At 49.5% G+C, this 25,399-nt stretch overlaps 1 protein-coding gene and 1 long non-coding RNA gene across 6 annotated transcripts in view; both read right to left on the bottom strand.

Annotated features, from left to right (window-relative positions):
* Positions 1 to 870: 870 nt before the first annotated feature.
* Positions 871 to 8,427, bottom strand: LOC143516795 (uncharacterized). Its single transcript, XR_013131787.1, has 2 exons — positions 3,403 to 8,427; positions 871 to 1,418 (listed from the first exon to the last, which is right to left on the bottom strand). It is a non-coding gene; the product is annotated as an uncharacterized LOC143516795 (long non-coding RNA).
* A 22-nt stretch (positions 8,428 to 8,449) lies between these two features.
* Positions 8,450 to 25,399, bottom strand: part of znf704 (zinc finger protein 704) — a 29,523-nt gene continuing 12,573 nt past the window's right edge. For 2 of the 5 annotated variants that reach the window (XM_077008628.1, XM_077008630.1), the window contains exons 3-9: positions 15,992 to 16,095; positions 15,386 to 15,627; positions 13,453 to 13,553; positions 12,049 to 12,310; positions 11,295 to 11,474; positions 9,183 to 9,280; positions 8,450 to 8,950 (exon numbers count right to left, since the gene is read on the bottom strand). In XM_077008628.1, the coding sequence (XP_076864743.1) occupies positions 8,836 to 8,950; positions 9,183 to 9,280; positions 11,295 to 11,474; positions 12,049 to 12,310; positions 13,453 to 13,553; positions 15,386 to 15,627; positions 15,992 to 16,095 (1,102 nt within the window). In that variant the 3' untranslated portion in view covers positions 8,450 to 8,835. The remainder of the gene's footprint in view (positions 8,951 to 9,182; positions 9,281 to 11,294; positions 11,475 to 12,048; positions 12,311 to 13,452; positions 13,554 to 15,385; positions 15,628 to 15,991; positions 16,096 to 25,399) is intronic. The other 3 variants (XM_077008629.1, XM_077008632.1, XM_077008631.1) reach the window with 3 other exon arrangements.

The raw sequence follows: 25,399 nt of genomic DNA, 5'->3' as shown, positions 1-25,399 counted from the left end.
GTTTGCTTCATTCTTTTGAGTGCCAAGTTAGTCAATGTTCAACTCTTCTACTGGTTTAGCCTTACTTTTATTGACCACTAGATGGCAGTCTGAAGTCTGCAAGCGGGCCTTTTCTTGTAAGCTCTGTTGATCTGCTATCTGAATTTACCGAATGAGCAAAATCTGTACCTGGCCTCCCCATTAACACATCAAGGATTCAAGGATTCCTAAATCAGTTTACAACTTAGTTTTAATCATATTAGCAATAATGGAGTCTACAGTCTGTATGATCTGGCGCCCATATTTGTTTACGTACCATCTGACTGGATCTCTTGGTCAGTCAGAAACATGGGAGTTGAAAGCTGGTGAGTATAGAAGTGGCCACTAGTAGGAACATTGCACCAGGTGCTATGGTATACTGTATTACCTCATATGAATGACACGTATGTAATCAACATGCAGCTGAACATGACCTCAAGACTATAAAGGAGATAAAACTGCATATCAACAAATAAGGACTGAATGACTAGGTCTTATTTAACATTATATAGCCCTTTATCACTCTAAGGCCCTGAAGATGTGGCAGGACACTTGCTGTAACATTCATTTGACCTCTAGATCCGCCAAGCCAGCCATTAGCGTTGTGAAATCACCATCAATGATGGGGTCTGCAATATTGTGTGTATTAATATTTTATTACAAGGTAGTTTTTTTTTGGTAGTTTATCATGAGGTTAAATCTGATAATTTCTGTGTAATTGCCATTTGTATTAATATTTGTCTGTGTTTGCACATAGAAATAACTTTTAACAGAATGGTCAGAGGCAGAGAGTGAATCCAGATACCGTCGTTATTGGTGTCTGAATGAAAGAACACACCGGACCAAACACAGTGTAGTAAACAGCTGCCAAAAGGCTTTTTTTATTGTTCTGTGACCTGCAAGTCTGAGCTCGTAGTGACCCGAGCTTCGCTGAAAGGTCGTACTTTACACCAAAAGAAACATCAACAGCGACACCGACAAGCACCTGGACACCGTCACTGCAGCACAAATACAACGGCAGTCTCTATGTACACACGGCTTCGAGTAGAAACTAGCACAGCCTGTGAGCGAGGCGATAACAGTCACCAAGTGTGTTCTCTACCGAGAGAACCAGAGTAGAAAAAGTGACCAAAAAAATAAAAGAATAAAGCAGGGGCTCCCAAACCTTTGACACCGGCAGACCTCTGCAGCCCGGCCCATATGCCTTCAGGAGGGAGCTCGGTTCACAGGGTTCATTTTTACAGGCAAATTTGGACCTCAAAGTTATTTTCCGCTAACAATGTTTTAGCTAAAAAAATGTCCAAAATGTTTTAACGAGTCAGATATTTTTCTCTCCTATTTTGCCTCACACCCCTGTGTGTCTGCTGAAGGCCTGGAGTCCCGGCTCAGTTTAGGAACCACTGCAACACAACAAAGGAGACATTGTACACGTAGCAAGTGTTTCTGTTTGCAGTTGGTATTGCAGTTAGCTTAACAATCCTAGATAAGAGGGGGAAAGTGTCTCTTACACTGTCAACTCTGTCATGACTGTCCAACCGTGCCTCTAGATTGGCCTGTGAATGTTTGAGGTTCTTAATCATTTGAATTCAAGGAAATATTTGTCTAGGTTAGTTCAGGTGGACCTGCACTGAATGCATTAAAAAGCACATTTTAGAATTGGAAGAGGGACACAGTGTGATTAAGACTATCTGTTAAAACAGTGCCCTACTGTGCTGTATGGCTTTTTGACACTAACAACTGCACTACACTAGTTGGGTTTTACTGAATTATGTTACTGCTGAATAGTCTTCAACAGCAATTATCATTATCTTTTGAAGAAATGTCTAGAACCCGGTAAACCATGACAGGTCTTCTGCTGAGAGGGAGAATGAAGGGACCAGCAGACTCCAGGGAGTCCGTGACGGCCCCGGGGAGCCTGTAGGCCTGTCTGAGAACGCAGACATGCAGCAGATACATCTTTGTGCTCACTGATAGTGTGTACGGATCCCAGGATGAAGAGAGCTTGGTGCAAGGAGTCCCGCTCACTCTCCAGGGAATCTACATTTTGCCCTGCTGCTCCCCCGCTGTCAGCTGCACGCACCCCTGTATTTAACAGACTGGGGAGGCGGCCTATTGTTGTAGGGCACTAACTGCTTCAGGGAGTGAAACCTAAACCCTAAATTCAGGTTCCTTGCGGAAAGCCAGGTGAGGGCGCTGTAACTGAGCGGCTGTAAGGAGAGCATCAGGGCAGCCGGCCACGCCTCCCCAAGTCCACACGTTCTAAACGGCCAGTGAAAGCCCCACGTCTCATGCACTTACTGCCACGGGCGGGATACACTGCTTTAGAAGGCTCATGCGCACATAAGCACCTTCTTTGTATGTTTCAGCCTGCCAGGAGCTCATTTTCTCTGTTTATGAGGCATATCACAATGCGCACAGCAAAAAGTGTAAAGTGCTCCGAGTTAAGCTGCAATGGTTCGCCACTCCCACAGCCTGAACTGCGTCCCTGCACCACGGAGGCATGAATACAGCGGGGTGTCTACGCCCCAAAAGGCCCCCCGCTCTTTTAAGATAATCTCCGTTTCTTCCGTGATCCTCTACCAGCAACACACCAGGGCAGACGGTAGAATATCTGAATATTTGGCCATCGCTTGGTTCAGACTATAATGGCTTAACGAAGAAAATATCAGAATGGCCAAGAACAAAAAGCAAAGTCATGAACACAACTGGCTCTTCGTGCCAGACACACGCTGAGCCATCGCTGGGTGTTGCCCGTGGTTTGTGTTCTTCCAACCTACATGAAATTTACCACAAAAAAACTGCAATATTTAAACATTGTGAAAACCACTGAAAATATTAAGCTGAATAGAAACTGAATTAAAATAAAATATTAAAGCATGCATGGAGTTGACAGTGTTAGACACTAATCCCCAAGGGTCTATGGGTTAGGGGTTCATTAGCTTTCTCCAAGGATTTCTGGAGAAATGGCCCACAGATATGTTTTTATGATCACTGAAAGCCTCCATTAATACAGAACTGTAGTGAAACTAACTTAGTAACAGCGTTACTGACAAACATGAATGAAATGTGTTTATTTGAAGAACTAACTGCTATCTTGGTTAACTCAGCACTGCTTGGTGGATGGAAGTTGTTTGAGGTGCTGGGGTGTAATAATCTCTATAGACTCTATAGAGTTGGTTTCTATGGCTTTAGGGTTCTATTGCAGCGACGATATTCGGCATGTAATGGTGAAAGCTATCCACCCTCCCTTGTGTAAACACACACGTGTGCACAGAGCATCACATGCTTCCTCTACCCCATTCCATTCGAAGTGCTTCAATTTGACTTTATCATAGATCAGAGATAAAATAAAAGTGTGTTTCTTAAAGCCTAGTTTGGACTCACCACAGAGAAGGAGCAGGCAGTTGCTGTTATGAAGTCATAAGCATGTCGTGGTCCTCTGTTTTATCACCACTGGTGTGGAGTACTAATGGCTTCCTTTTCTGTGTCCACTGTAATCGCCTCCCCCCAGCAAGGATGTAAGTCATATCTTTTATCATCGGCATCCGCTGCCTTTTACGGCAGCTACATCTTATTTGTTTATTGCCCTCGCCCCACCCCCACCAGCACCATCACCACCATCACCACGTCATGAAATCCCTCGATTCATGCCCACGTCGTTACATACGGAGTGGGCTTAAAAAAGGAACCAGCAATCTCTGGATTTCTGGCCAGCTTGTAGAACGTAGCGCGTTCTATTCTATTCTATTAGTACTCCAGCCAATCAGAGACCAACGTCCTCCCCAGTCTGGGCAGCAGGGGAATATGGGAGAGGCCTTTGTACGTTTATATGAGCCTATAGATCAGTAGTGATAGAACAACCATGAGAAGTGAATGTTAAAAGAGGACGTACTGTTCATAGACCATTTTGGACTGCAACCTGCCTGCCCTTTGTCTGTTTTATAGACAAAACACAGTATACACATTTATAAATTCAGTTCATATCTTCTTCAGCATGCACATGCAGTAGTAAAAATACAGTCCAAGAATGTTTAAAAAGTGTAAAAATCCAGTGCGACAGTCTTTGAGTTCTTGAGGTTAACATGGTTATTAACAAGAGCAGCGACATAATTCATCATAGATCACCATGCCTACAGTTTCCGCGCTTCATTGGATATTGATATCTTATTTCTTTAGATACCAGAATAGAACCATTCTTTTCTTTAGAACCAATAATTGTATTTAATTTTGTAATGCAAGATAATTTCGACAAAATAGGCAATTTCACTTCAACGTGCAGATAAAAGAGACCTTATAGCCCAAATATATGCTTAATTTTCAAATGTGTACCAAACTGCCTATGAGTGTTTGGGTCCTAGCAAGTTTGTCACAGGTCCACATTGTTTCTGTAAGGCGTGTTCTGACTACAATGAATGATCTCACTGATTTGTAGGAAAAGGCTCCTGGGTTCCCAAAACATAGATGTAATAAACCAACTCAAGACCAAACCAAGATGGCGATTTAAACATATCTATGTTTTGGAAACCAGATAAACACAACAAAGAACTACAGTACTGCAGTTGAAACTCGATTACAAAGCACAGCTTGGGGAAAGACACCCCTTAGCCTTAAAACTGTGAAAATGTTTTCACTAAAAAACAAAAGAAAAGGGAGTAATGAGCTCCTCCATCCACACATTTTAATTCGTATAAAATGAAGAACTCGGACAAGCCGACACCAGATACATTCCTTTGCTTTCTGTGCATGTCCACACCCATCAATCCTTACCAAGGCACAGTTAGGCTGCAGTGTGTCCCCAAATACCACACTCCTGACAGCGGACATGGGTGCAAGCCCCACACACACACACACACACACACATACCAGTGAGACCCTCAGATCCCCTCACGGAGCAGAAACAGGCAGCCACATGAAGGCTTGGTCATGCTCCATTTGGGACGTGGAGGTGGTCGAATGCATTACTGAACCCCATCACAAGTCATATTCTGCCTTTTTAAAGGCACTGCCATGACAGCTGCGACTCCAAGCCTTCTACAACACCGAGGAGTTTATCCTGATGGTGAACTGGGACAATGCAGCTTGCTTCAAACACAAAAGTAACTCAAGGCTACGCCTTCCACTTCCACTCTTGCACACCTTCTTTGTAGTATGCTGAATGACACACACACACACCTTTTCCTTTAATACTTTTTATGGTCTCATCTCATGTTTGAAGTTTGCTAAGGTTAATATGCGCTTTCACACACACCCACACACACACACACACACACACACACACACACACACACACACACACACACACACACACACACACACACACACACACACACACACTTCTGTAAGGGAAGAGTAATGCATGGCCCATTTGCCACCAGGCCACAGCCAGAGAGCTCCATCTGGCCAGAGGTGTAAAGCCAGACCCACCACTCTCCTGTGGCCATGGTGCCTGCAAAAGGCACTCAATCAAGGCCCATGCTCTGGAAACCCCAACAGCTGCACCAATCATCCAGTGACACTAGTGGAAAACGCATGCAACGGTTTGGCTTTAGATCAGGTTGGCAACATGATAATTATATATAGAGACAGAGCTCATATTCACATACATACATAATGTAGAAGTCACTTATACATTGAATAAACAGTCATATTTTGAATAGATTAGTATGATTTGTTAAACCTCGGATATTACAATGTATTGTTTTTACATAGAGTAACAGGAGAAGTGATCTGGAAGGCTTGAGATAAGTGAGACTAAAAGCTTTTATCGCATTCGGCAATTTCGGCTTCATACTGCACACGTGACGTGGACCAAAGCTGCTGTTTTTGTGGACCTCACTACTATTAAAGATGGCTGTTTAATATGTAGCTATATAGGAATATCTACTGTAGTTACATGATATATACCCCAACCTGTCATAATCGGGAAAGTTGTTATAACGGCAAACAGGACGGGCAACAGGAAGAATGCAAATATGGAAAGAAACAGTGATACCGTTTGAACATTGTTCTTAAGCTGGACCTTAAATCACGTCTTTTTTTTATTTTCATGTTCTTCAGAGTAACAGAGGCCATTACACATAGGAACATCAGCACCTCTACTGAAAGAAACGAACAAGCAATGACCAATGACTGATGGCCAGCTAATGGAATGGCAGTCCAAATGTACACAAGCACCATGATGACAGATAGGGCCATGTGACACATCATGAGAAAATACCGCAATTGTTTAGTAACAGAATCACCCAACAGCTAATCCCTTGCAAGTGCCGTCATCTCGATAGGTTGGTATTCATAGTTCAGATGAAGCATCCCAACTAATGGGAACTGAGAGAGCGCTCAGAAGCTTAACCTCACGATGGTCGAGATGGTTTCAAGTTTTTCTGTGTAAACAACTGAGCGTGCCAGCCTGCCCCTTACATGAACGCCTTTGGAAATAACGCTGAGGACGCTTGGTCTACGGTAGCACCAGGGAACCACTAAAGGGCAAACCCCTGCTCCTATGGCCTTCCACACACGCTGACCAAAGGACCTCTGGCAACATATGTGGCTTTACTTCTCAAACCTAACTGTTATGTCGTATAGCTCAGCATATAAGATCATAAACCCTTCAGTAAGGTTAGGTTCTAAGGCTAATTCTGCAGTTATGATGTCACTGACGTCGACCCCCAGCGCTGGGGCCCTTAAAGTCCAACCCAGCAGGGCTGTTCAATACAGTGCGTCTTGCACTGCCTGTTCAGGACGCGCCCAACATGACGGCCAGGACGACATTACATTTACGGAATTCAGCAAAAAGGGACAGAAACTGAAAAAAGGAGAATTTTTTGAAAGCGAGATGCAAAAACAAATGTATGTCTTATTACTTGGAGATAACATATAATATTTATATATAGGTATATATATATATATATATTTCTTAAAGCAACAAAGAAATTCACATATAATGACAGTCTTCTTTTATCTTAATGTATTCTGTGTACTCTGTAGAAACATCACTTAAAATGAATGCATAATGATAAAAAAAGGATTTCATTCAAAATGGTCTTTATGAAAGAAACACTGTTGGACTCAAACTTATTCACATCTTGTTTGTTCTCTTGTTGCAGTAACCTGTCTCTGCTACTTCAGAGGAAAGACTTTTAGCTTAGATTAGAACAAAATACGTAAACATCCTGACAGTGAAGAGGAACCGTGTCAGGAGAAGGAATGAGTGAAGGGCTGTGGATCCAGAGCAGTGTGTCTCTGTGTGTGTGTGTGTGTGTGTGTGTTTGAGAGAGTTTCCAAGCTGGTGCGACTGCTGTGTGTTTTCACACGATACTGCATCGTAGCAAAAACAGTGCCAGAGGACTTACAACTGCCCGTTGGGCAGGCGGTTTTCATCTTGCATAAAACTGGAGGAGAGATGTCGGAGCTGGCACCATGAAGGCGAGGGGTCCCCAGGAGGAAGTGGAGCCGTTGGACCGGACCGAACCGCTCCGTGCCCGCTCCCCATCGGCCGGAGTCCCGTGTAGGAAGGGCCTCTGTGGACAGTACCCTCCTCTTCCTCTTCCTCCTGCTGGGAGTGTAGTGTGTGGTGCTGTTCCACAACGCTCCTCAATCACAGGTGAGTAAGAAAACACGCTTCAGTGCCTCCAGCGTGACGCGTGGGCGGGGGAGGGGCCGGGCGGGGGAGGGGCCGACGGGGGAGGGGCCGGACGGGGGCAGACGTGGCAAGTGCTGCAACTTTTATTACTTCCTGTTTAAACGCACGAGGTCAGGTTAAGGGTGAGAGGGGAGGGAGCTGATAGAGGCACAGAGGGCCGCGTCTCGTGCTCTCAGGCCGGGCGCGTGGGCGACTGTCTGTAGGTGGCCACGCCCATCCCCTGTGCTGCAGTCTTTGTACTTTATCGTATACAACAGAGTACAGAAACAAAAAGCAAAAAAGAGAAATGGCACATCAGAAAAAACAAAAAATATGAATATCACCGATAATAATCCTTTTTGGTAGCAGGTAGACACTCCTGTGACACAAAACCCCATTACCTTCACTGCTGTTAAATGCTGCTGGTTTTGCTTTCACTGATCGCATCCCTGAAATAAATGACACATATAAAACAGAGATAGAAAATGCTCTCTCCCTCCGGGGTCTAATTGCTTGTGATGATGTGGAAGAAACAGGGAAGCCGCAAGTATCATATCCACTGTGTTCCCCAAACGTTTGTTTTTTGTTTTGTATTGTTTTTTTGTTTTGTTTTTTTGCATTGATCCTTTTCCACTAGAGGGCGCTCTCTCACACCTCCCCCATCCTCTATACCGCCAGAAGTCCTCAGAGCAGTACAGGGAATCTAGTTGGATCTAGTTGACAAACCTTGAGTTTTGCCAAAATGTAGGCGTGGAAAAGTGTTCAAGGAAAACAAGAAACCCCACAGAACCCCCCCCCCCCCCCCCCCCCCCCCCCTACAACTCCATATTTTAACACTCTCAAAGAGTCCTCCTTTAGAAAAAATCTCAGGCAGTGATTGGTCCCATGACTGGTGCCTCCACAACTCACAAGAATGTTTTACAGCCAGAGCTTCAAAAACAAAGACAAAGGGATCACAGGACGTTTTCTCAGGGATTTTTTGTTTTTTTTTTGCACTGTAGAGCGGCTCGCCTCTCTGTTTTTGGCTAGAGGAGGCGGTAGCGCTGGTTAGAGGGGGAATGTTTGAAGAGTATTGTTCCTGGATCCAGGCCAGGAAGTGAGGGAACTTGGGAGAAGGAGGCGGGGCAGAAACAGGGTTTGAGTGACGTTATGCATGCAAGAGAAGCCCCGCCTCTGTTTCCGTGGCAGCCAGACACGGCCTAGTCCACGAACCTCTGGCAGGCTTTCTTCCAGCGACAGGCAGTACACCACATGTCTCTGTTCTCCATCCCGTACACTTTACGGCATTTCTTCCCCTCGCCCCGGGACTTCCTGCTGGGTAGAGATAAAAACAACAACCCTGAGATCCACCACCAGCTCGGGCATGTAAGAGGAAGCCCAACACACAGTATATTTTTACAGATATTTATTTTATATCTCAAACAGTGTGGTCTGTGCAAAATACACAGAACGCAGTTTGTAGTTGCTGACGAGGGCAGGAGTTAAAGTGCTGAAGTGTGTGTGTGTGTGTGTGTGTGTGTGTGTGTGTGTGTCGGGTGGGCGGTACCTCAGCGAGCCTGTACTTCGTGGGGGAGACGACAGCACAGTGATGGTCTGAGGGCGCTGATCGCTGAAGCCCTGTGTCCGGCCATGAGTGGGAGAGGCCTGCAATACAATCCAACTCAATAACTCCTCCCTCTGTCTGGGACAGGCACACCAGCGTGCTACCAGAAGCCTCTCACCTCACAGGACTGAGTGGGCAAGGTCTAGCACTTAAGACAACTATCAGCATATGTACGTAGTGCTGGTGCTGTGAGCATATCAGAGGTGGGACCAAGTCAGTGTTTTGCAAGTCTCAAGTAAGTCCAAGTCTTTATCCTCAAGTCCCGAGTCAAGTCTCAAGCAAAGACAGTCAAGTCAAGTCAAGTCTCGAGTCAAGACAGGCAACAGTTAAGTCAAGTCCCAAGTCTGAAACTTGGAATTTCAAGTCCTTTCGAGACTTTTTTTTTTTTTTTAACCAATGTTGCAGGTATATTTTATTGCACAGTTCAATTTGTTAAAGTTAGCTGCAAAAATATTCATACTTTAAACTACAATTTTCCAGAAATAAATATTCTGTGAAAAAGTCATAAGTAGAACTCCATGTTCAAATAAAAAGTGCTGATATTTTCACAGTACAATACAAAGAACCATAACAGCATTTTTCCCTCTCTTCTCTTATCTGGTTTCTTGGAGAACATGTGTGTCCATGTGTGAGTGACACAAGACAAACAAATATAAGAACTGAACAATTAACAGGAATCAGGAATGCAACTTTAGACATTTCAGTAAACTATTCTGCATTGCATTTGCAAAAGACCAAACTGGCCAAAAGTCTGTATGTCATTTGTGCACGATGAGGCCGTAGAATGATGTCCCCATAGCTGAAAACTCGCTCCACTTTTGTCAATATATTTTTTTCTCGATGTAGATATCTTCAAAATCACAATCCATGCTGAGATAGAACTGGATATGATGGTGACAGAGAGAGGCTCTCTTCCCTGAGTTCAGATACAGAACCCAGGGTTGCCAACTCTCACGCATTGAGCGTGAGACACACGCATTTGACCGTCTTCACACGCTCTCACGCCACACATCCAATTTCTCACACCGAAAAAAAAAAATCTAGTTTATTTACCTCTGATCCTTATCTATGATTCAATGAGATACTAGTTAGCTCTGTCTCCAACCACTGGCGATAGATCGATCGCGATATAATACTTAATTTGTGTCCATTTTACACCCCGCCCGGTAACAATTCAGGTTCGCTGACCCCCCCATTTGATTGGTTGTGCTGCAGCTCATGCACACGCGCACACACACACACAACGTACAGAGTGTGGAAAAGCAGAGGACCAGTCTGCGTCAGAAGGACGGAAATGAAAATTAATGGGGTGCACATTATAAATATTAATATGCGTTTTAAAATTTAGATTTGGGGTAAAAAAAATCAAGTCTTTGCAAGTAAACAGGTTCAAGTCCAATTCAAGTCCCAAGTTATTGGTGTAAAAGTCCAAGTCAAGTCTAAGTTTCTGAATATTTTTTCAAGTCAAGTCAAAAGTCTTAATATTAATGACTCGAGTCTGACTCGAGTCCAAGTCATGTGACTCGAGTCCCCACCTCTGGAGCATCTTGCTCCAGGTGTAAAGGAAACACTGGAATCTGCGCTGTAGATATAAGCAGCTGCCCCTGGGCTCGTGGGTGGGTGAACCCGATTCTGCTGCCTTGTGCAGATCAGGGCCAAACAACACTACAGTTCAGCTGAGAATGGGGCACAAGTGTGTAGAAGAGCTGATGAACAGTCAGGCGAGACCGGGTTCTGAGAGCGCGTTGGCAGGTTCGGCGAAGGGCATCGAGGGGTACGGATACGACGCGGCACGTGGGCAGAAGGGCAGAGGTCACACACGACTGCACTCATCCTCTGAGTGAAGGTGACCTTCCGTCAGGAGCCCTGTGAAGGCCACGCAGGGGAGGTCCTTGCAAACGTGAGTATGTGTGTGTGTGTGTGTGTCAGACTGGGCTCACAGGAGGACAACTGCAACCTGGGCTCAGTAGAGCGGGTACGCGAGTGTGTGTGTGTGTGTGTGTGTGTGTGTGTGTGTGTGTGTGTGTGTGTGTGTGTGTGAGCTTGCGTACTCACAGGAGTGCCAGTGAAGGTGACGGGTGGGGACTGCCAGGAGATGCTACAGCAGGTGGAGGGGGTGAAGCCAGCGGTGCTGGTGGCGGGGATGTTGACGGGGGCTGTGGCCTGTGGAGGGGACAGCAAGGGGTTGCAGTCACACTGACCTACGCTGACCACAGCGCCCCCTAGAGGACAGAGCTGTTGGGTGAGACCTATCAGTCATCTGTCAGAGCTTCCAGAAGATCAAGATGCTTAGGACTCTGATAGGTTTGTCACAATGATCTAACCAGATTCGTCTCTAGCTGTGGATTTATATCTTAGCTCTATGTTATGGGGATCATACTAACATATTAATGGATTAAAAAGTACATTTATTAGGACAGCATAGACCAACAGAGAGGATGTGTCCGAGTGTGATTTCAGAAAGGCAAACAACTCACTGCAGACATGAACACCTGTCTGATATGAGAAGCATTAGTCGCTATGCCAGTGATGGGATGAGCTGATTTTACATTAACTTCTAAGTATACCAGCTGAATCCTGCACACCAGAACACCTCATCAGCCAAAATAAAGGCTTTTGTTTTCTGTGTTTTCACAGAATAGCTCGCATAGCTCCCGTATGGCGAATTCAGAAGGTTCAGTGTTTCGGCAGTTCAGAAGGTTCAGTGGTTCAGTAGTCCAGACAACACTACACTGGCAGGGCGCTCCGTGTTAGTGAACTGTGCTCATAGTGGAAGCTCACAAGGGTGCACAGGGGGGGTGGTGGTTACCTGGTAAGCGTGGTCGGCGTGCACCAGGTAAAGCGCGCTGGGGGCGGAGCGACTGAGGGGGGTGGAGTTGCCGCTCTCGCTCCTGACCGCGCCTCCGGTGGCGTCCGGCCTCCTCTGCTCGGCGGTGGGAGGCGGAGACAAGACGGACGGGGACACGGGGGACAGGCTGCTCAGGCCGTCCGCCACCGAGTCCGTGTTGAGCTTGATCTCGGTGTAGTAGAAATCCTCCTCTCCATCGCTACACTCGGAGTCGCAGTTGCGTCTGAGAAGATCGGGGGAGAACGCCATCTCATTAGTACTGATTCATTTGGCTGCACTACTCTAATTAGTTTTATGACCAGCGCTGCACTTTCCATCATCAATTATTTGGCAATTACTGTCAGTTTAACGGGCGCCTGCTATTAGGGCCTATATTAAACTGTATGCAAATACAATTAAAAGGCTTTGAATGTTTTGTAATGTACAGTGTATTTCATTAAAACTCTGAGCAAAATGTCTTATATGCCTTAAGTGCAACAACATGAAGCCCTAAAAACCTCCGTGACACTACATGAAGTGTTTGAGTGATACTGCCCTGCTAGAAGTAAACTAGAGGAGGAGGTAGCAGGTTAATGGTGTGTCCTTGACATTGTGCTGTCAGTACAAACCCGAGTCCTGCAGTGTGTCAGTGTAGCATAGCATAGCATTCTCCTTGAATCAACACACGACCTCTTAGTGGCTCTGTAATGATCTCATATGCTTAATCAAGTATGTTGAACTGCTGTGTAATACCCTGAGCTTCACTACAGTGTTGAGCAGTCCTGACACTGCAGTGCTGCATAGGGTCCTGACATACACTGCCGGGCTGTGCTGAGTTCTGACCCTCACTGTAGTGCTGTGTAGAGTTCTGAGACTCATTGCAGTGTTGTGTAGAGTTCTGACCCTCACTGCAGTGATATGTAAAGGTCTGACCCTCACTGCAAGGCTGTGTAAAGTTCTGAACTCACTGCAGTGTAGAGTTCTGACCCTCACTGCAGTACTGTAGAGTTCTGATATTCACTGCAGTGCTGTGTAGAGTTCTGAGACTCACTCCAGTGTTGTGTAGAATTCAAAGACACACTTTGATAAGGAACAGTGTGCAGACTTTCTCGTTAAAAAGGGTATTAGGAGTTCACTGCGATGACAGTTCTTACTTCCTAGAAGTGTGTGTGTGTGTGTGTGTGTGTGTGTGTGTGTGTGCCTGGTTGTGAGAGTACAGTGGATCTACTGTGCGTTTTAAAATTAAATGTATAATAAAAACATTCCTGCAGCCCTCTGCGCGTGTTGGCCTGATGGCTTCAGATGCGTTTCCGTGTTTCCTGACGTGGTGAAGTGTCGGCGGGTGAGCTGGGGCGGACAGAGCCGCGCTGGTCCGGCGTGTCTTACCCCAGATGGACGGTGCGGATGTGCCTCTGTATGCCTGCCGCCGTGCTCAGGACCTTACCGCAGTTCTTCCACAAACACTTGAACATCACCTTCATGGAGTTCTGCCCAAGACACAGAGCAGCATGAGCCCACCGATCACACCTTTCCGCTCCAGAGCCCCTCCGCCCTCCCCCCCCTCCTCCTCCTCCTCCTCCACCGCTCCTTCCTCCTCCTGCGCTCGCACACAAAGGAAGCTTGCGGAGAAAGAGGCACTTTATCTTGTTCTCCCTCCATTAGCCGCCCGGGGCCCGGAGGGAGGGGCAGACGGCATCCGTGGCCGGAGGGCCTGGTAATTGGCGGGCAGCGTGAGTGCCACTGCATGCGTGTCCGTCATAACCCGCGTGACTCCGAGCCCAATCTGGCCACACTAATTACACTGGCCCTCTTTGAAGATCCACTGCTTCTGCACACACCAATTGTTTTCATGCTGAAAGCTAGAAGGACAAAGTGGCAGAATACCTCAGTCCCCGGCCATATGCTATTGTGATGGGCGTCACACCGCTGCCTGTTTACCTTGTGGAGGCACTAATTTAATTTCCACGAGGAGGTGGCTGTTCTAGTCAGAAACACAAAGCAGTCCCTTCTCGTCCCTGGGTGATGAAAAACACCACAGCTCCCACTACCAGGTAAATGGGATCTAATTAATAGCTGAAAACCGACCCACATGCCGTCTTGTGTAAAAACTAGCACTGCATGACACCAGTGCAGGAAATAGAACAAGGAGCTTCGCCATCTTCTCACAACATGCTGAGAGCAAGACAGAAGAAACACACCAGAGGACATGACTGGCCTGTGGCAGCAAATAAACTCTGAGTGTTTTTGTATGGATTTAGCAACTACAAAATGTGGATATTTTTTTCTTCGTTTTGGTGCATTGAAGTGATCTATTAAGTTAAGATGAGGACTGTTACTATCACTTCCTTCATCACTATAGCGCTCTCTCTCTCTCTCTCTCTCTCATTCTCTTTATCACTTCTTTAAGACCAGCATTTATTTACATCCTCAGCAAGCATGCAAACACTTTATTGATCTGGATGTCTGGATGGATCCGGATGGATCTGGATGTCTGGATGTCTGGATGGAAGTCCAAATGCAATTTAATGTTTGCTAAGGAAGATATTAAAATCATTCCTTTTAGCACCAGCAGCCTGTATGTGTGACTCCTGCGTAATTAGGCAGGACAAACGACTGGGTTGCGTGCAGATAATGGCGGCAGGCCGAGGACAAACAGCAGGACCGCTGCTGTCCCACAGCACCGCGTTCGAGTTGAGAAATTCACTTCCATATATGAGGGAAGAGAGACAGAAGCTGGAATCAGTGTAACAGAAGCTGGAATCAGTGTAACGGAGGCTGAGGTCAGTGTAACGGAGGCTGAGGTCAGTGTAACGGAGGCTGAGGTCAGTGTAACGGAGGCTGAGGTCAGTGTAACGGAGGCTGGAATGCTGTAATCCGCCCACCCGCACTCTGCACAAGTGTGACTTTCGAAAGTTGACGGTCACAGGAAGTTGCACTGTGCCCTCGACAGCTTTGCAGAGCCTCACAGACGCAGGGTTACGAGAGCGAGAAACGCTGGCCGTACCCCGCAGCTGTAGTGAGGGGGGAGGAGTCGTTGTGCATGAAGGTAGAGAAACACACGCGCACGAAAACACTTACATACACTTACATTCGGGCCTCCCTCACAATACACGATCATAAAACTGACTGATTCAAAACGGACTTTGTCTCTTTCGAAATTACATTAGCATTTCAATACTTCGCCATCAGGCTGTAGTGGTGAGGATGGTACAACTGCACGTTGCCACGGCGCTGAGCATTATTATGCAAACTATTCTCCCTTCCATGCGTTGGCGGGGGGTCGCGGGTGGGGGGGGGGGGGGGGGGGGGTTTGGGTCACCTTGCGCTTGCGGGGAATGGGCTCATCGAACAGCAGGCTCCCCGCATCCTGCTCGTCCAGGGCGTCGTCGGGCGGCCCGCTGATACTGCCCGCGCGGAAGGGCTTGAAGCTGTCGGCGGACAGGGGCGGCGAGGGCGTGGACGGGTTGGAGTGGTCACTGGGGGCGCTCCAGCTCCAGTAGCCACTACTACTGTAGCTGGACGGCGTGAAGCCTCCGTCCTTCCACGAGCCATTTAGTCCTTCTGCGGGAGTAAAGCAGACAGGAGACTCAGTCTGGCAGAGAGCTCTGGTAGTTCAGAATCACAGCCTGAATTCTGGCTCTAAATCTAGGAGAAAAATGTATCAAAACCAAATCCAAGCAGTGAGTGAAAACATACTTAAAGCTGCCGTTGTCTCAGGGCTTAAGGCCGACTTTGGAGGATTTTTATTCACGAAATGGTTCTGTCATAGCGGTATCTAAATCACGAGGGGAGGAGGAAGCTCTGGTGTGCGGAGCAGGGTCATGGCCGGGTGACGGCACAAACAGGAAGCCCCGCGCTGCTCTGTGCGCTCAGGCTAGAGCGTGAGGGGCGTGAGCTGGCCGTGCTGCTGACGCAAGGCACTCACCGCCCATTTTAACCGGGGGACTCCGCACCAGGGGACTCGTGGAGAGGCTGGTCAACACCATGGCGGCCGTCACTTTGTCCATGTCCACCTCCTCTTCCGATTTCCTGTTGAGAGAAGGGAAGAGAACGCCGTCTTACAGGACAGATCACTGGCCCACTTTTGTTTTCGGAATGGAAAAAAGGTTCTGTGCCTTGCCGTGCTAAAAGATTCAGGATTCTAGAGTCTTCTGGAAATTTCTGTGTCAGAATGACTGAAACGTGAAAATTTGCTTGCAACATTCGCCGCGCCTTGACACTGCCACAGCAGCACAGCGTTTCTGTGAGCCATTACGCTGATAAATGAACGATTCCTTCAGGTAAACAAGACCTGGTCCAGATTTCAGGCTGGCTTCCACGAGCAACAAAGAACAAAACAAACAACAAGAACCTCACCAGCTCAGAACGTCACCGAGCCGCACGCTGGCGAACCCTTTATTGTTGCCCAAGGATGGTGAACGGATCCATCAGCGTGTGAAGACCGTAATCGATCCGTTCACCCGTCATCTCTTGCAAATACAGCGTCTCATGGGAACCCCTGAGTAAAATCTGCCAGCAGCAGAGCAGAAGCCGCCCCGGGGCTCCGGGCCAAGAGAGAGACCACAGGCTGATAAACAAGTCTGTGGACCTCCATTAAAGACAGTTTAATTTATGAGCCTCCCCCGCAGGATGAAAACACTCATTGTAGTGTCATTGTAGCGTCCGTAGAAATTAGCACGGGCAGCTGTGCGTTACGGCGGACAGCAGAGCGTTGATGCTGGCACTGCTCCCAGGATCCCGTCACGCTGACACTTCCTGGTCACCTTGAGAGAGCACGACTCGGCCTCGAGACCACGGAGCCGTCCCTGAACAGCACCTAATTAACACCCACAATACCCCCACACCGCTGAAATACTGTACCAAAACACATTAAAGTCCGTGTGATTAACACGTGATTTATCGTCACCCTCCAAAACAGCCATTTTAGGGTCTGAATCATTTTGTCTTGAGTGGCCTTGTAAAAACACGAGGAGCGACGCACCCTCGTGCTTATTAGGCCGTTAAAAAACGATGGCGAGTGAGACATTCAGCTTTCAGCAGTAGACAAAGCGCACCATGTGGGGCAGGACAGAGTACGAATCCCGCCAAACACACGCCTGGTGGGCACAGAGGTGCGGACAGGAAGCCCACTCTCTGGAACACGGTTGTTTTTAGACGGACTGGAAAGGTCTGGCACAGGAAGATTCTGACATTTCGAAATTTCTAGAGGCTTTCTGACATCTTCCCATGAAACATTAATCTGTGTAACACTGAACACTGGGAAGTGGAGCCAGAGGAACCTTCCCTAACAGCAAACTGGAGACAGAGACATCAGCCCTTTCACTTTACCTCAGCCTTCTCCTCGTCTGACCACGGACGTGTTCAGCGCTCAGACCCACACCCTGTCCTCTCTCCCCACCAAACATCTCATGGAGGTATGAAATAATGACCCGTGGATAGAAATAAGCGTGGGTATAAATTACCCAAGGGTGCACGCCCAAGGCCAAGCAGGCCAAGTGTGGGTGGGTGCTCTGGTGCAGTGGTGGAGGGGGTTGGGAGGGAGGGGGGGGGGGGGGGGGTGTTGTTTCTTGGCAAGGGGCATAAACGGGCAAGATGGCAGCCAGCCTGAAGGAGGCAGTCCGCTGACATCTGCTGCTGCTCGTCAGACAGATGTGTCAACTTTTTGTGCCTGTCCAAACTCCCAAGACAAACGGCGGAGCCTGGCAGCGGGTGAAATGCAATCCCCGCGCCCCCCCCCCCACCCACCCCACCTGCCTCCACAGACATCTGGGCCTTTGTGTGGAAGGGCCCCTTTGAGGAGCCCCGAGCCCCCCATGGCACGGAGCTGGAGAGGGGGCTCCAGTTACCAGCACAACACTGACTCTGGGGGAGAAATAACAACAACCAGGATCGATTGTGTTACCATGGTCCCGGTTCTGCGTCACCTGTTGCATCTCCGCTACCGATGGTGTTTGTACTCGAGAACAGAAGAAGAGGCGTATGCACCACGAACCCACCCACATAAACTCTGGCGAGGTTCGGTGCATGACAGTGTCAGGAGGTTTATATAAGAAGACACTTGTATCAACTTTCAGCTCCCGCTGTGGTCTTTCAGGACTACATCGTCCTGGCAATTTAAGGTTCAACGTAACACAGAATCCGTGATGTCATTTACTTCGTGTCATTTGCATATTTCCTTTGCAAATACATTTCAGATTCTTTGATGCAACGCGCTCGCTGTGTCGGCGTTCAGCGAGAGCTTCTGCGTGGAGAAAAATAACGAAGCGGTTAAGCAAGCAGCGGGGAATTCCCCTGAAAGCCCCACCATGGTGCCCGCCCCCGCACCCCCACCCTACCCCACCCGCACCCCCACCCCTCGCCCCTCTCCCGCTCCGCTTTGAGCGGGCAGAAGAAGCAGAGAGCAGGAGGCAGGAACACTTTGAAACCCACTCTGGCCATGGTGGCCACGGCTCAGCGCAGCCACTGGGCTACAGCGCTCGTTTCCTCCTGAATAACGAGGAAGAAATCTGTGCCGTCCAGCCAGACGCCTCGGGCTCCTCCATACAGACACACGTTACACCCGGCAAAAACGAATGAAGGATGAACCCGTTATAAATTATGCAGACATCTGCCGGAGCTAGCAAACCACTTAAATGGCAGTGTTTCACATGTAAGTCACTTACAAGCAGCTTTTCACATTTCTTGTTCAGTCACACTATCATAGCAAAAGCTAGAACTGGGATGAGACTGGGAGAGACTTCGGTACACTGTGATATATAACAACCACATCAGTGCTCAAAAAGAGGATATTTTCCCCCAGTTCTGTTCATAACAGCCTTATAAGCTTTACTTTTTTTCTTTCATAAGATGCACATATGGAGGTGTGTGTTGGGCCTCACACGTGACCTCACGTACATGCCACGTGGCACGGAGCCGGCGGAGATAAAGGCACGTGCGGAGGTAAGAGCACGCCCCTAAGAGCTACAGCTCTGTACTATGAAGGGCGGGGCTCCACGACGCCCATGCTCATATTTCCCATCCCAGACGAGGAACGCTAGCCAGGGCTTTGACTGGCCCTCCGTATCCACACGTGTCCGCCCCCAGTTCTCCAGTATCACTCCCGCCCTCCGCAGTTAGTACGAGACAGCCGAGCCGCCTCCGTGGAACGGGCTGTTGATCTCGCCATATGTGCGTTGTATGTTGAAACCTGCTGCAATAATGTTTATAGTCTCATATGACAACCTGACCAGAAAGAAAAGACAAAAAGAAAAGACATCACAGATGAAGACATGAGGTGAGGTAACGTAATTCCAAGCCAGCCTGAATCCAGATTAGCAAATGGCTCCGTGGGGAGAATACTTAATCCCAAGAATTTGTGAGTCTCGCTCACAACATCCCCTGTGCAAGGTCTGGTTAAAACGAAGATTAATGCATTCATTAGCTATTAACTGGCATTAGTGCAGGCCTCTCCTGGCACGTTCCCACGGACGAGAGGAATGTACACCTGCTCTTTGTTCCCGCTGCCGGCTGGCGCGGGTCTGTCCCGCCTCCCGCCCCTCCCCTACGTCACGCTGCCCGCCACGGCGCCCCCTAGAGGCCTCCGCCCACGCACGCTGGGCAGCAGGACAGCACAGGGCAGCATGGAGTCCTGGGGGGTTGGTAATGATCATCACAGCTCCAGGAGAAATGGCCGACCCAAAAACGGCCCACAGAGCCACGCCCACGCGGAGTTTACCCTAGCAGCGATGAATCGTGGGACGGGAAGCCTCAGTCAAGCGGCAAGATTTCATTTTGAGATTTGATACCCTTCTGTGCTCTACGATCTGCAGGTAGTCAAAACACAGCAAAGCTCTGTGCTTGCTTGGCCTCTATTTATAATCCACAATCCACACCCCCCCCCCCCCCCCCCCCCCCCCCCCGCATGTTCGTCGCTAACGGTGCAGTGTCATTCACGAGCCCTCTGTGCTCCGGTTTCCAAACACGCAGGAAACGGGAGGCTGGTGCACGCGCTCGGAGTACGACACGCCGCACTCGCCGGGGCGGTGACATCACACTCCAGAGCGAACAAAGAAACGACAGCTTGTGTTATGGATCGTTCGGCGTCAAAACAGCTCAGCGACGGGAGCCAGCGCCTGCAGCCTCGTAGAAGAAAAAAAAAAAAAAAAAACCCAAAACAAAACAAAATAACCACAGTGAAAACACAGATACGTGACACGTGGGTAAGAGTGACCACAGTCGGTTAAAAATCAAAACAAGTGCCAATTATTCCGCGAGTGAACAATTTAGTGGACAGGCATGTGGATAAACACACACACATCTGAGGTAGGAGGGAGAGGTGTGTGTTACACACCACAACAAGATGTCACACCAACCCACTTATCAGTCTCCCACCTGAAGTGGTTCACCACAGGGACGGGATGAAGCAGGCCACTAGCAGCCTAGAGTGGCCGCGCAGCCCCGCTGGGGGGTCGCCCCCCCGGGGGCCCGGTCCACGACCGGAGCTGAGCCGGCTACCTGACGGCTGGAAACAAAGCGACCCGGCACAGCCGCGTCCGTCGGAGATCCGCAGACAATGAATGTTTCCGTCTGGCTTAATGAGCGTTGGGAATACGGAGCCGTTTTCCGCTGTGAGCAATTCGTTCGGCCGGCCCTTTTGCTCCTGAGGAGGAAGGGTAGCGGGGGAGGGTGTGTGTGTGTGTGTGTGTGTGTGTGTGTGTGTGTGTGGGGGGGGGGGGGGGGTACCAGGAGAGGGAGACAGGCAGAAAGGCTGCGATGTGAACAAAGGCAGCAGCTGAGCGAGTCATTACGGCGTCGCTGGAAGCCGCGGCTCTCGCTCTCTCCCGCCCGCCGCCTGCCTGTAACGGACCTGACCCGCTGACCCTCCTCCGCTCCAGCTCCACACCGAGGGCGGTGTCACCGGCGCTCGCCTCCTTCCCGGCCGCGTGACGGATGTGGGCGCGTGCGCCCCGATTCTTCCCGCTCTCCGACAGCCTGACGGCCACGCCCCTTCACCCCTCTCCCTCTGGTCTCGGAGCCTGCTGTCCCGTTAATAGCCTGGTCTCTTCGCCAAGCAGACCGCACACCCGTGACCTCTCCGTCACCGCGCGCTGGTTTTAAAACCCTCAACGCCCCGCACCCCCCCCCCCCCCCAACACCCCCCCAAGAGAGTCATCTCTGTGATGGAGAGGTGGGGGTTGAAGCACAGGAGCTAGAAAGTGCCTCATAAAACACACTCAGCCTCCATCACACGGGGGAGGGGACGTTATGGCTTCTAACAGCATCATATCCACATTGACTGTGGCAGGACAAAGATCCTGTCATTTACATTTATCTACAGGATGAGGGCACTTTCAAACAGGTTATGTGTTCTGTGAGGGGCGTCGCCCAGACCGCCTCCGGTCTTAATGCCTCCCGCTCCCTGCTCAAAGACGCCTTTGGGGTACAGTGAATATGGCAGCGGGACATTTATTGGTGAAGAGTGGCCTGTGATTTGAACCACAAAGCCTCTGTTTCCATCCAGGAGAGATCAACATATGATTCATTTACCATCACTGGAGGAGACCACTACCCTCAGTCAGCCCCTCCCCCACCTACCCCACCCAAGCGCAGCCAATAGCGGCACAACGCTGAGATTTATCTACTGTTGCTTAGGGTTTCGGTGGAGTCTGACCGTGAGCGGTGAGACGAAGGAGACACTTATCATCAAGTTACTGCTGTCTGGAGCTCCGGGCGGCTTCCAGCGTTCACAATCACCTGATCCTTCCGTCTTTACTTATTTGAGCTCGGGTGAAAAACACACACAGTGAGACTGTGTCTAATGAAAACACTGCGTGAACGACGGCGAGGCGAGCTAGCGAGGTGGGCGAGCTAGCGTGGTGGTGTTAACGGAGCGCAGACACAGCGGTCACGGTGTCGCCGGGAGACACCGCCGCTCCTGCCCGGCGTCCTGGTGGAGACACGCGAGGGAGAGGAGACACGACGCGCCTCACAGCGCAGGACACACGCCTCTCCTGCAGAGCAGAAAAACACCAGAGCCAGGAGACAAAGGGAGAGAGGGCACGAGGAAGGAGAGAGAGAGAGAGAGAGAGAGAGAGAGAGAGAGAGGAGGGGCGAATCATCCACACTGATGGAGTGCATGAAGGAGGAAGAGAGAGAAAAAAAGAGAGAGAGAAAGAGAGAATGAGAGAGAGAGAGAGAGAGAGAGAAGGAGGGTCTGCAGCTCTCATTGTCTTGGATTGCGCCTGCATCAAGATTGTTGATGTTTCTATGGCCACCGCGTCCTGGCCGTCTCCGTGCGGCAGGGACGACGGGTCGATCGCAAGAGGTGCCGAGCGTGGAGGTGGACGCCCGTCTCCGAGGACACATCACGGCCACTCGACCGGGACGCGACTCTCACCGCAATCAAAACCCTGGCACTGACAGCCAGGTGGAGTTGGCATGAAAGAGGACGACCGTGGGTGTGCAGCAGGTGGATGGGAACGCCACTCCGTGAAAAGGGTTCTGATCCGTGCCAATCGGGTGGGTCGCGTGCGTGTGGCGGCGAGACAAATAAAACCTGCGCAACAGCGACAGAGGCACGTCAACACAGCGGTCAGGCACACGCACCGCGGGGCGTAGCAGGTGAAGCAGGGACGGGGAGAAGAGGAGGAAAGGGGGAACAAAGGAAGAGAAAAAAGGGGGCAGAACGAAAGAGGTGAGCGAGCGGGCGACGCCTTCTGCCACGGAGACGCTGCGGGCTGCGAGCCCCCCCCCCCGCCATCTCCTTCGGTTACACAGGCGCCATGGAGACGCACACAGCCGCCCTGTGCTGAGAGGGGAGGCAGCGATCCAGTTTGGCATTCGGTCCAAACGGAGCAAAGTTCAACATGTGTATCAAAACCACAACCCCTTCCGCAAGTGTGCACATGTACACACACACACACACACACACACACACACACACAGATGCTTCCGCCTCTGCTCCTCCTCACATGACTGCTCTATTGTTTACTTGGCCGAGGTCCTCCAGATGCAGACGGTTCGGAGAATGAATGCGTCGGCGGTGAACACAAGGTGGCTCTAAAGCGCGCCAGCCGTCACCCCCACTGAACCAGGCCAGGGTGACCTCGGCACACCCTCACTGACCTATCAGGAACACCCTCACTGACCTATCAGGTCCACTCTCACTGACCTATCAGGTCCGGGCCCGGCATGAGCATGAGCAGAAGAGCGATGACACTCGGGCTCAGGGGCGGCACAGGCCATGGAAACAGCCTCGCCCTGTGTCCCTGTTGCCATGGTGCTCTCCTTCACTGACTCTTACAGGGGCTCTAGATGAAGAAGGTCAGAGATGGAGACACACTCCTCCCCTGTAACCACACACACACACACACACAGGACAAGGTGACCACCACGGACGTCTTATCTCAGACTCGCACACCCACACACACACTTCCTCCTGCTTTGTCAGCCATTTCCATATTTGAATTTCAGTTCACATTAAATATTTATGTCATATTCCAAAGTCAACTTACTGCATAAAACATCTTAAATATGCACAAACAAAAAGAGCCTCGCGATCACTTTACTAAGCCATGAAATGTTTCATGTTTCTGCACATGTGAGATCCGTCACTGGTCTCTGTTGCTAAATAACTTTCGTGCCTGAACAAAGAGGCAAAAAAGACCTTAAACAACAGATTTGCATTCTGCGGAACCAAAATCAATATATAAAGCCAATGCATATGCATTTATTCATGTACATGCATACATAAATGCATGTATATGCATACATACAATGACATATATATGCATTTATTCATATCTACACGCCTTGACCTTTAGGGCTCTCATACATAATCATGTCATTGCAGGTTAAGAAACACACGCGTCTGCACCTGTAGATCCTCCACTAAAGACGATGCTGGAATCTCCTTCAGAAACCTTCTCCACTCACCTCTCCGCTGGGCACATCCAGCTACGCTTCGCTCATTTAACACTTCCTCTACAACAAACTGGATGCAGTCTATCACAGCCAGATGGGATGACCATACAGTTTGCATAATTGTATATATTTCTGAGTTATGTCATCCGCAGAAACACAAAGATGCTCCACAGGTAAAAGTGGCAAAGATCGAGCTCTTCACCCCGAGTGTGATTCAGAAGGGAACAGAATCTCTGTGATGATGAGTTTGGGACCCAGTCTGTGTGGTTGTGCACCAGGCAAAACATGAAGGAACCATACAAGCAGAACTGGCAGGGGTCAAACGGACCCACGTGGCCGTGATGGGGACTGCGCGGGGACTGCACAGGGACTGCACAGGGACTGCACGGGGACTGCACGGGGACTGCACAGGGACTGCACGGGGACTGCACAGGGACTGCACGGGGACTGCACAGGGACTGCACGGGGACTGCGCGGGGACTGCACGGGGACTGCACGGGGACTGCACGGGGACTGCGCGGGGACTGCACGGGGACTGCGCGGGGACTGCGCGGGGACTGCACGGGGACTGCGCGGGGACTGCGCGGGGACTGCGCGGGGACTGCGCGGGGACTGCGCGGGGACTGCACGGGGACTGCGCGGGGACTGCGCGGGGACTGCGCGGGGACTGCGCGGGGACTGCACGGGGACTGCACGGGGACTGCACAGGGACTGCAGAGGCTGCTGGCTTGCGTTTAACGCACACAGCATTCTCTCACTCCCCAACCTACATATTCCTGTTATACTGAGTTTATAGACCTGACACCTTGTGCAGGTTATGCAGAAAGTCTCCTGAATAGGGTCCTCCCTAAAGGCTCTGGATCTGTGTGTGTGACTAATATTGAAGTTTGAGTTACAGAGCCTCCTTATCCCAGAGTAAAGAAATAAATCCAGCCTATAAACATGCCGTGTTTATTCAACATGCAGTGTCTATTTTGCACATGGCTCTAATGAACATGTGAGAGAGACGTCCCGATCGCTCCTGTGTTTTTCTTATCACACAAACATGCCTGATGCCTGCAACTTAACCATCACTAATGAGGATGAAGGAAGAAATCCTGTTTCATTTGTCTGCGATGCCATACGAGGAATTCAGTTTATTGCACAGTTAATTTATTTTCTCTGCTCTTTATGCAACCGACTATGCAGTTAGGCAGATATAACAGCATAACAATCAATACCTTAAAAAAAGCATATGGAAATCTTCAGAACCTCTAAACTTCTCTGATGTAGCATTATACTTAGTGTATGCACAGAGGTACTGCAGTTATTGGGACCAGCACCTGGCCAAAGTGCTTGTTTTGGGCCCTCTGCACTCTACCTGGGCCCCCCTCTCCCTGCACCCTACCTGGTCCCCCCTCTCACTACACCCTACCTGGGCCCCTGCTCCCTG

This window comes from Brachyhypopomus gauderio, chromosome 6 (genome assembly GCF_052324685.1).
Source record: "Brachyhypopomus gauderio isolate BG-103 chromosome 6, BGAUD_0.2, whole genome shotgun sequence".
In the NCBI taxonomy this organism is placed as follows: domain Eukaryota; kingdom Metazoa; phylum Chordata; class Actinopteri; order Gymnotiformes; family Hypopomidae; genus Brachyhypopomus; species Brachyhypopomus gauderio.
Note: the sequence above shows the minus strand (reverse complement) of the source record. Positions and strands in the feature narration are given on the sequence as shown.